The sequence below is a fragment of the Anser brachyrhynchus genome (assembly GCF_964034855.1).
Source record: "Anser brachyrhynchus genome assembly, chromosome: 5".
NCBI lineage: Eukaryota > Metazoa > Chordata > Aves > Anseriformes > Anatidae > Anser > Anser brachyrhynchus.
The window spans coordinates 60,215,836-60,227,008 of NC_137699.1; the positions used below are offsets into that span (position 1 = coordinate 60,215,836).

The following is an 11,173-nucleotide window of genomic DNA, read 5'->3' on the forward strand; positions in this document are numbered from 1 at the left end:
ACCGCTCCAGCACTGCCCAGCTGACAGCATTGACGGCGACGCCACGTCACCCTGGCATTGCCCTCAGTCCCAAATAACGCCCTTCTCTCCCTTCGCAGGACACAGTCATAGCACAGACTGGATGAGGCCGGAAGGGACCTCTGAAGATCACGCAGTCCAACCCCCCTGCCCAGCAGGATCACTTCGAGCACGCTGCACAGGATGGCATCCAGGCAGGTTTTGAATATCTCCAGAGCAGGAGACTCCACAACCTCTCCGGGCAACCTGCCCCAGTGCTCTGTCACCCTCACAGCAAAGAAGTGCCCCCTCATATTGAGCCAGGGCCTCCATCCGGTGCTCCACTCCTCTCATCATCTTCGTAGCCCTCCTCTGGACTCGCTCCAGTAGCTCCATGTCCCTCTGGCACTGGGGAGCCCAGAGCTGGACACAATGCTCCAGGTAAGACCTCAGCAGGGCTGAGCAGAGGGGGAGGATCACCTCCCATCACCAACATCCCCAAACTATCGGTAGGTCCCCCAAAACCAGGGGCCCCTGGGGATTTAAGGGCAGCCTCTCATCTGCAGGTCACAGCAGATCAGTCCCAGGGTTATCCAGCTCCACAACTGCCACCGACACCAGCCAGGGTGAGTAAGGACTAATTTATTTATTTTTGGTCTTCGTAAGCCTGTAGACAGCTTCTCTCAGAAGAACCTGAACCCTTCTCTTTACACAAGGCTACTCGTTTACTCACGCTAAAGATTATCTAGTCATCAGGCGCACATGCAGGGCGCTCAGCTCCTGATCTCCACGAAGACACCCATTTTTTTGGAAGGCACACAACACACCGCCAGCAAGGACGACGAAGCCGCCACGCGTTGGTCTGCCTGGGCTTGCCAGTGCCAAAGAGAGGCCTCCCTCCTCGGCCCGGCACCGCCAGCAGCTCCGTGATGCAGCCTCCTGCCCGGGAGACCCAACGCCTCCCGCGTGGCTCAGAAACCTCGAGGTGACATCGCCACCGAACCTCTCCCTCGCCTTTTGCTGTCCAGGAAAGGCAGTAAATCCCTGCAACCCCAGCAGACGGACTCACAGCCCAGCCACATCGCTTAGCATTAATAAAAGCCGGGGAGCAGCACAATCTTTGGGCTTGGGAAGCCGGGCCTGGGGAATTTTAAAGAAGCCGACGTGCTCCAATTAAGCCGAGGATTCTGCAAACACTTAGAGGTGTATTTAACCTCAGTGCCGCCCATTGGAGCAGGACTGTGGTAACAGCAAAAATCATTATCTGCGTGTTTCCCGACTCGGAGCCAAAATATTTATCCGACCAGATTACTCGCTCATCATTCAAAACCAAGTAGCTGTCATTACGGAGGCCAGTCCGCTCTCAGGGCTAGTATTTATGACTTTTGTTACGGCCAGAGCGGCCTTCTCGTGAAGCAGCACCCACTGCCCCCGGCGTGTCAGTGAGCCCACGAGGGAACTGGCAGCGAGAAATGTGCCCACAGCACCAGCGCAGCAGCTTGTCCCATGGCCTGTCGCTATCAGGGAGGGTTTCTTCTTTTTATTTCTTAATTTCCTAACCAGATCTGAACGCTGGAGTGCTCGATTCAATTTCCAAAACGCTGACCCAGCTTTACTCCAAACTTTACCTTCAGCTGTCCTTGGGACAAAAAAAAGCAGAAAACCCAACCAATGCCTCAAACCAAGAGCCCACGGACACAGCTTCTGAGTGTGGCACTGTCAGTTCTGTCTAAAAAGTCACAATTATCCGAGACATCCTTTTGCAAGGACTCAGGAAGATATTTGCTTAAGTTCATAAACGTTAAATCCATGCGTACCACTCATCAGTGCTTTAGAGCTAATGCAACCACACCGAAGTCAAACGCCCTTCTTGCTCACAAACCCACAGAGTTATTAGCTTGAATTAGAATGCAGTAGGTGCAATTAAAAAAAAAAAGTTTCTAATATCTAATTGTTTAAAAGGCTTTCATGCTTGCCTTCTTTTTTGATAAGTAATTTTACCACGGGGATTTCCCGTGTGTCCGTGCCGGCCCCCTACCATGCCGGACATTTCTCACGACTAACCCGACAGGGCAAGCACTTACCCAGGGGGGTAAAAGGGTTAAGCGTGGCTGGAGATGCCTCAAGCTGGGCATCAAATCCATTAGCCTGCTTCACATCTCAAGCAGCAGATTGAGCCAGACCAAATCATCAGAATCAAGGAAAAAAAAAAAAAAAAAGACTTTTCAATTGACTCGCTGGAGATCCAGGACACAAACAATAGCTTGCCTTCTGCCAAGGTTGCCTTTCAGAGCAGAACCACAATTCAAATTTCCAGAAATGCTTATGAGGAACGAAGATTAGAGCTCTGCAAGCCTTGCTGCGTGGACAAAAAAAAAGTGTTACAAAGCAGACATCCCAGTTGTGAGCTCGACAGAAAAAAAAAAAAAGATAAGATTTTCTAAATATTTAAGTTTTAAAACAAAAGGAAGAATCTAACCAAAACACTGATGCCATTTCAACAGGAGTATGAAGGCCATGATCCAGAGCCAAATTTAAAAGCAAATATTCACTGTCAGAGCTGGATGGCAGAAGGAAATAACCTCTTGGGTATTTCAGCAATGATTTAATTACCTCCCATGAATAAACTGGAGAGACTCTGGAAGAGTAATGGGAAGGATCAGAGTCCAAAGACCATCTAATCCCAATTAATAAAAACAGGAATAACTCCAAAAAGATGAAGAAAGATGACCTAGATTTGTATACCCTAAGAATTCAGGGGAAAGGAGCCTGCTTTCTGAGGGAATGCATTCAGCTAAAAAAATATAAGTCATTTGCTTCTTCCTTCGAGGATAAATGGGCTACAATCGAGCAACTATTTCAAACCAGCGGCAGTTAACCCAATTTCCCATGGTAGGTCTGATGAACACGAGTTAAAAACTCCCCGATGTGTCTCCCAGCTCACCCAGAAGAAACACTTGGAACAAAGCACTTCACCTAGTATTTACTGTTGAAGTCCTGAAAGCAAAGCAAGCATTTTTGGGACCACACAAAGTTCCTGCTCCGGGGCTACGCGCAGCTAAAAACCTCAACTTTTGAGATGTTTTTTGGGCTTTAGCCCACCAAGCCCACTTACATTTGTTCATGCAGGCAAGGACCCACGCCCAGGAACCTCATTTGAGACGTGATACAGCAAGTCACAAGAAAACAAGCAGACTGAGGGAGACAAACCAGAGCACCTGCTCTCCGAGATAAGGCAGCTATTCGGGCGCGCAGCCTCACAACGCGGCGCACGCCAAGTTCAGGCTACCGCAGCGGGACCTTCTTCAGCCCTGTCCCGCCTCGCCTGCGGACGCCCGTTCCTCCAGGTTACCTCGTGCCACCTCCGATGCCTGCCTAACCTTCCGTAAGCCACTTCAGCTCACTAATCCCGTGCAAACATCACCGCAGGAACCTAACGACAGAGCTGCTCGTTTTGTGCCAGGTTGGCAAACCGGATCCCGGGGGCAGCAGAGCCTGCAGCCACACGCACACCGCTAAGGTTCAGCCAGCGCTACTCACGCCGCTAACGCTCACGAGCCCAAAGCTCCGCTTCTGAATGATCCAGACAGGCAGTTTTGTGCTACGGCAACAGGTTCAAGTGCTCCAAGGGATGCTGGCCAGGACTAGCACCAGGCAAAGCAGAAGGCGGGTGGCCAGGAGCGGAACTCCCTGGGCCTTGCAGAAGAACAGCGCTGGCGTCTCTGCCAGGAACAGGACCCTGGTGGCCTTAAAAAATCATCATCTTCATCGCCATCATCCAACACAGCAAACTCCTAGGTTACAAATGGCAGCCCTGAACACAACATCACTGTGCTTGTGTATCGTGATTTAAGATGCATTGTTCCGAAAAAAAAGTTTGCTGAACAAGAATCCAACACATATTTAAACGCTTAATTCCCACATACCTGAGTTAAAACTACAGGTTAAAAATTGACAGCTCCTCACTGCCTACCTCTAATTAGACTTCTTCAAACTCGGTTGGCTTAAACACGGTTTTATGTTCTTTTCCACAATCTCCAGGGCTCCCCCCCATCCTAAAAGAACGGCATTTTCTTGAACCACACTACAGGGAAGAATGCAGCGGGAGGCCAAGAGATCCTTTCACTTGGAAGGAGATTAAACGCTACGATTCCAAACTTTTTTCCAACGGCTCCAGCCCCACATGTTGGCATGAGACCCCACTGCGCTGAACTCACTGGGGATGCTCCTACGTGCAACTCCTGGAGAATTTGACAGCCACAAAACTCCGAATGCTCCTAACATTAAAATAAATAAGCAAATAATGAAACCCGTTTCTTCATTTTAGCAGCCGTTAGCACCGCAATTAGAGTTCTCCGAGGATTCACTTACCCCCTAATGAATCCCCGGAAGAGCCGTAACGGGGTGCAGGGCAGATTACAATCCCCACGGCACAACCTGGTGAATTGATGTCTCCCCTGAGCGGCACAAAGCTGGGCCTAGAGATCGTAAGCGTTGTTGTGCCGTCTTCATTTTGGAGCCTTATTAAAAAATTAAATGAGAAATAAACACATCTCCCTCTGGGAAAAGGAGAAGAAGAATTAAATTTTCATCAGGAGCCTAGACAACTTTCCCCGAGCCTCTTGTGGACAGGAAGACAACAGCAAAAAAGTTTATAATCGAGCAAGTTCATTAACCACCATCTATGATTGCAGCAGTACATGAGTACAAAGCCAAACACTCCGTAGGGGCCAAAGCAGCAGAAATTGAGCAGCAGTTCCATGCAGAGGCTGCTCTGGTGCTGTGCCCCTGCCTCCCCAAGATGGCAAGCCCAGGGAACGCTTTGCAGAGACAGCGCAACAGCTGGCTGCCACTAGGGAGGGAAGGGAGCGCCTCTGCTTTTGGCAGCCTGCAGGCACCATCCGCATTTTCTCCCTCCAGCTGGGACGGGCCACCGGTAGCTGGAGCAGCACCCCAGCCCCGAGGAAGGAGCTTTACACACCAGCTTCCCTCCTCCTCCTCCCTGGAGCGGGCAGTGGGACAACAAAGCTGAGCCAGGAGCCCCAATTAACTCCTTTTTTACCTAAGCCTTTTGTGCCTGACTGTTGGGGACCATATGGTCCAAGTTTACAGCCAACAGTAAATTTCTTTACCCAGCCCTGTTTGTAGCAACTGCCTTAACATTCTTTTAATGCAGTTTTGGGTGGGTGCATTTCCTTCCCTCTCTCTGTAAGTAAATCACCGGGATATGCTTACCCTGCCTCCTAAAACTCTGCACAGGCAACAAAAATCCAAGCAGGCCAAGCAAAAGATAATTCACGGCCTCGGACGAAGCCAGGTGGATTACAACTCCGTCGGCAAGCACGCCCCCAGCATCTGCACACTCAGAAGAGGCACTGGGAACCATCTGAATTGTCAAAAATCGTCACGCGTGCACAACAGGCTCTGGAACACAACCTTTAAACGAAGGCAAAGCCATCGCTGCACCTCAGGAAGTAACGCGCTGCAAAACCTGAATCAAGCGCTGCTCCGTTATTAGACACGCCTTCCCCCCTCACAAAAGCATCTTTAAAGCCAAGTATCTGATGACTTGAACCTCTGTTAGACTTAAGAAAATAAACTTAAAAAGACATTCATTATTCCTGAACCGAGCATTTCCATACTAAGTCCCATCTTAGAACAACTTTTAACTGCTAATTTATCATCCTCCCTCCCGGTGACAGGGAAGATTTATAGTGGAAAAGGCTTATTTAACAGCACTCTAATGCCAAAAACACATGGTCTTACACTTTTTGTGATATTGGACAAGAAGCAATAACTAAGGAAAATACTAAAAACCAACCCCCCCAAAACCATTCCCGTAGCCGTACGGCTTGGCGCGGTTCCGTTGGAATAAACTACGGCGGGGGCCCAGCTCGAAGGATGTTTACAGCAGAGACCCCGCGTCCGATTTCACCCTCCCGCACTCATCTGCTCACCCCTTATCTCCACCGTGCTGCTTATCAGCACACCGGCCCCTGCTCCGCCACCAGCGGCCACGACCACATTCCTGAGCCCCTCCGGCCACCGGGAACTCAGCAGGAAGGGGGAAGCCTCCGAGCTGCTCAGACACTGCGTCAGGCTCCCTGAACATATGCAAAGGACAGAAAAGAAGAAATGCCGTCTGCACATATAGGTCCTGAGATGCAGAATGAATTTCTCGGCAGGGTCTAGGGCACAGTAAAAGAGAGATGGGAAGCCAACACAGGTCCTATAACACATAGTACCTACTCCACAGCCCCGGATCTGAGAGGTTTAAAGTGACAAAGCGGGGAAGGGGAGAAGAACGAGCAGCAGGATCGCCAAAGCACAGCACTTCAGAGCAGCAGGGACCTTCACTGCAGGCATCTGTCAAAAAAAAAAAAGAAGGAACAAACAGGACACACATTGCCCAAGAAGTTCTCAAACACTTTGAGATTAACTTTGTTTATACAAGAGGTGGGAAAAGAAAGCTATGAAAGGAAGGCTCTTGTAGCGTTATTCCAACCAAAGGAAGGGAATTGGCTAAGAACATGAAAGCAGAAACAACTTGGTGACAGAAAGCATGAAAAGGCACCACTCGCCATTCTTCAGGAGGGCAAAATAAAGAAAATTAACTAACGGTAAAACAACCTAACTGAAACCCAAAAGAAGATCTGAAGTGTACTGACAAGCCATCTCAGCCAAGTATAAGCCCGTTAATGACTTGAAATTCAACAGATTTTGCACTTTCTCCGTTTTGTACAACTCCAAGTAACTGAAGGTGATGAAGAGAACAGCACAAACAACAAAATACGAAAGGTCAAAGCGTTAGGAAAAAAACTAATGGAGGCAAGCCTCTAGGTAATATGAAAATATTCCTCCAGGATGCACGTGGTGAAAGAGGGAGCAGTTGAAGTAGGAGTGCTTTAACCCATGGCTCAACAGGAAGGAAATCTCCAAAGGACTCGGGGTGTTTTCTGCATCAGTCTTCCACAAGTGAGATGAACTGGCTAATGAAGCTGCTACCAGCACGAAAGGAGCAGGAACACAAGCTAGAACTGGGAGACACGTTAGAGCAAGTGCTTCACACCTCCCAAACCAAGAGACCAGAGTCAGGACCCAATGTCTCGTAAGTATTTATCAGTAAACTTCAACTAGAAAACACAATAAAGGCAATACAGCCCTGCAGGCTACTTATGAAACTTCACCTCTGCACTACATTCACGGGTTACCGCATTAAAAAAGTACTGCAAGGTTTCCAAACCTGGCAGACGAAACAATACACACCCTTTGAAAACCGAGAAAGGCAGTTACCAAAGATCAGCTCTGCTCTCCACATCAAGTCTGAAGAAGGGCAGAAGCACCTACCTGTACGGAGCAGGAAAACGAGCGGGCAGGGAGCGGAGAGCAGAGCAGCCCGGCTTGCCGCCGGTCCCCGGGATGATGCTGGAATAGGATCAGACAAGCACCTATCTCCCGCGTGCTTCAGATAACACAGCACTTAGGAGCCAACACGCCGTTCAAGAACAAGCCGTACCAAAGGAGAATAATTTCCTTCAGTGACAGAGTAGCAATGTAGATAGGGAAATGCCAACTCGAGGCAATATAGTTTTGATTTAGTGGGACTTTTGACACTTAAATTGACAGTCATATAAACTGAACAAATACAGGACATGCTGGAGTACCGAGAGATTGCTAGGAGCCCTACCCAGAGATAAGTTATCATTATTTCAGTCAGAGAGAAAATAGGTAGCGAGCATATTAATGTGGCTCTAATCTTCTTTAAGTCTCCACTACTATAAAAAGTAACTCAAGGAAATAAAGATTATTTAACAAGGAACTTTCTGTAGGCAACTCCGTGTTCTCCTCCGCCTCAGTTTGATTTCTTACGGCTACAAGCAACAACTTTGAACATCTCCCAGACAACACCTTGTCAACAAATTGCGTATTATAAAACATCAGGACAGAAAGGTTTTGTTTGCTTAAGTTAACAGACGGCATATAGCTGGGACAGCTGCAAGCACTTTGACGGACGGGCTCAGAATCTAAAGTCACGTGAAGCAAGTGCAAAAATCATCTGAAATAATGTAGAGTTTGATAAAGCAAACAGGTAAGAGCAGTCAGCCGCTTAACAACTTGGAAAGCACGGTTAAACACAGCTCTGCACAGAGAGATGCTGTGTGGTGAGGTGCTAAAGAATCCGGGGTTTGAGCCAAGCATAAATCAACGCATATCGCCGGAAAAAATAAAGACATGCATAGATTCATCTGTCCTACCGAGATGCATGAAATGCCAGTACCATATGCAAGGCACATGAAATAATTTTGACTCTGCCTGTGGTTCTGAGGACTCTGAGGATTATGTCCATTTCCGAGCACTCCAAGAAAAACACAAACCAAGGGGAAAAAGCCTCGAGAAGAGAAATAAGCCGGGGCTGTCGATGTAAGTGAAATATCACTGAAGGAACAGGACTTAAGTGTGGAAAACACCAAAGAGAAAGGCCCCAAAGCACGCAAAATGTTCCTGCAAAAGAGGTATAACAAACGCTTCGCAAGGTAAAATGCATGTTAGGATTCTTACATGCTTAAGTTACAGCAAAGAAATTTAGATTAAGAATCGGGAGAAGTATCTTCAACAGTAAGAAGAGTAAACTACTATAAAAAGGGTAAATTCCCACCACAAATTTATGTTGGCTCATTTGCTTTGAAAATAAGTTAGACATTCTTTCCCTGTGGCAGAAACATGGTAAATTTATGAAAGAACAAATGCCAATTGCCTCCTTTTACCCCTCATACTTCACTTGCAGGTGTCTCCACTGAGCTTCCAGCTTCGAGACCAGTTATTATGAGAACACACTGCCCGTTACCAAGAAATGACTTCCAGTATGGAGGCTTTGTAACATCATATGGAAGTAATAATAAAAACACGTTAAAGGCGTTATTAAAAGGATATTTCAGAGGGAAAGTGACCCGCTTGAACCACATCAAGACGGAGAGTCCTTGATTTCAAAGAAGGTAACGAAATCCAGAAATGCTACTTACACAGTGACTTCAACGTTACCCTCAAGGGTAAAGTGGAGCTTTAAAGCTGTGGTTCCCTGCTGCAGAGCCCCCCTTTGCAGGGAAGGTGCGGGTGGGACTAGCAGACCTCACCGGATCCAGGCAGGGTCTGTCTGGCTCTGCACAGACCCCTCCTGGCAAGCACCCAGGCTGGCCCAACCCAGGGCCGCACAGATTCAGACCAGCTCTGGCCTTGGACAAAAACAATTTCAAACGCAGAAGTGCAAACAACAAGAGCTGGAAGGAAGACAACAAGAGCAGAGGAAGTCCTTGAACAGCTGGGAAGAAACAAGGAAAGCAAGGCAGGGACATCAGTCCCAAAGAAGATGTCAGCAGCTGGACCCAGAAAAGCACAAAACATGACTAATTTTCTCAAGCAAAGCTCAGCTACAAAAGAAAACTCTGAGAACCAAAGAAGGAGAACAAACTGAAACATGCTGTCCTCTGCTGGAAGTGGCTCTGGAGGAGCTTGAAAGCAGAAGATCATGAAGACCACTAGTCCTTTGATCTTCACTGGAACAGAAGATAGAAACATCATTTTAAAACTGCGCAGCCTTGCCCAAACGCGGCTGCTAGCTTTTGAACTCCAGCTAACGCTGCACTTTTACACAGCCAGCACTGCTGTCACCACAGGGGCACTCCTGCTGCTCCCCTCCTACAACAGCGCGACCCGGGGAGCATCTGCTGCTCTCCCACATGCCTCCCCTGGCAGCAGTGCAAGTGCTTCGTGGCCAGAGGATGGGATCGGGGAACTGCACTAAAGCTAACCCTTTATTTCATAACTACGTAGACATACGCACGCCCTCTGTTGCAATCCAGCTCCTTCATCCTGATCGCTTACAGGGGTTGTGCACATAGGGTTAAGTAAAGGTTTCAGGCTGTCTTTTAAATGTAATTCACGCGTGGTTTAAAAACAAGCATCTCAACATAAATGTCATGGGAAAGATGAAGAGGCAACAAAAAAGAAAGGGCTGCTACTGCAGGGGGAAACTTCTATCACATAAACCTAGAAAGAACTTGAATAGCACCTTTACAATTTCCACGGAAAAGAAGAAAGACCTCCAGATCCGAAGGTGAATGAGTGCAGACATACATTACTGAGCTAATTCCCACTGCCGGCTGCAGCTGATACAAGCGTTCATCTTTGGGGAAAAGGAAAAAGAAGCGGTCACAACCCTGCTGTTACAAGAGATAACGTAAGGAACAAACGACGCAGGCGGCACCGGCTCAGAAGAGGCTTCTCCACTATTTAAAGCAGCATCAACCCTTCAGAGAAAGCACCGTTCATTAGGAAAACTGACACACCAATAAATATATAGGTAGGTAGATCAGGATTAGGATTTCTTAATTATCCAAGCACCGCACTGAACACAGGAGATGTTTAACCAAGAAGCCTTGCCCTTCCTTTCTCGGTCCTGCATCCTGACACCCCACAGCGTGTCCTGAGCCTCACAGCCCCCCAAAAACCCCTCACAGCTCCCCACAGCACCTCACAGCCCCCCAGAAACCCCCACGGCTCCCCACAGCCCCTCACAAACCCTCACAGCTCCTCAACGCTCCTCAATTCCCCCCACAGCCCCCCAACTCCCCCCACAGCCCCCCAACTCCCCCCACAGCCCCCCAACTCCCCCCCCAACCCCTCACAACCCCCCCCCCCGGGGCCGGCGGCGGCTCCCGGCCGGGCCCCAGCGGGCGCTGCCCCGCTCCGAGAGGCGGCCCCGAGGCCGGGCACTCACAGCGTGTGGCCGCAGACGTTGACCATGAGCTTCAGGGAGGGGTTGCGGTACTTGGTGGTCTTGCACCGCGGGCAGCCCTGGTCGTCCATGGCCGCCGCCTTCCCCCCCACCCCCCCAGCTCCTTCCCTCCCTCCTTCCGCCTTCCGCCGCCCGGTGCCGCCGCCAAAGGGCCCCGCCGGCCCCGCCCGCCGCCCTGCGCGTTCCGCCCGGCCCGGCCCGGCTCGGCCCGGCCTTGCCTCGCCTTCCCCGGCCCCCAGCAGCGCCGCCGGGCCGGGCCGGGCCGGGCCGAGCAGGTACGAGCCGCCGCGGGCAGCACCTGCCCTCACGGCTGGGCGGGGGCCGGGCCGAGCAGCTCCGGTTGTAACGGGGGGGGGTGAACCGGGGGGGGAATTGGGGATAACG

General features: G+C 49.7%; 1 protein-coding gene across 1 annotated transcript in view; it reads right to left on the bottom strand.

Moving 5' to 3' along the window:
- MNAT1 (MNAT1 component of CDK activating kinase) overlaps positions 1 to 10,929 on the bottom strand; it is a 124,425-nt gene extending 113,496 nt beyond the window's left edge. The window contains exon 1 of the mRNA XM_080592853.1: positions 10,772 to 10,929. Coding sequence (XP_080448979.1) covers positions 10,772 to 10,860 — 89 coding nt within the window. The 5' untranslated portion in view covers positions 10,861 to 10,929. The remainder of the gene's footprint in view (positions 1 to 10,771) is intronic.
- Positions 10,930 to 11,173: the final 244 nt, after the last annotated feature.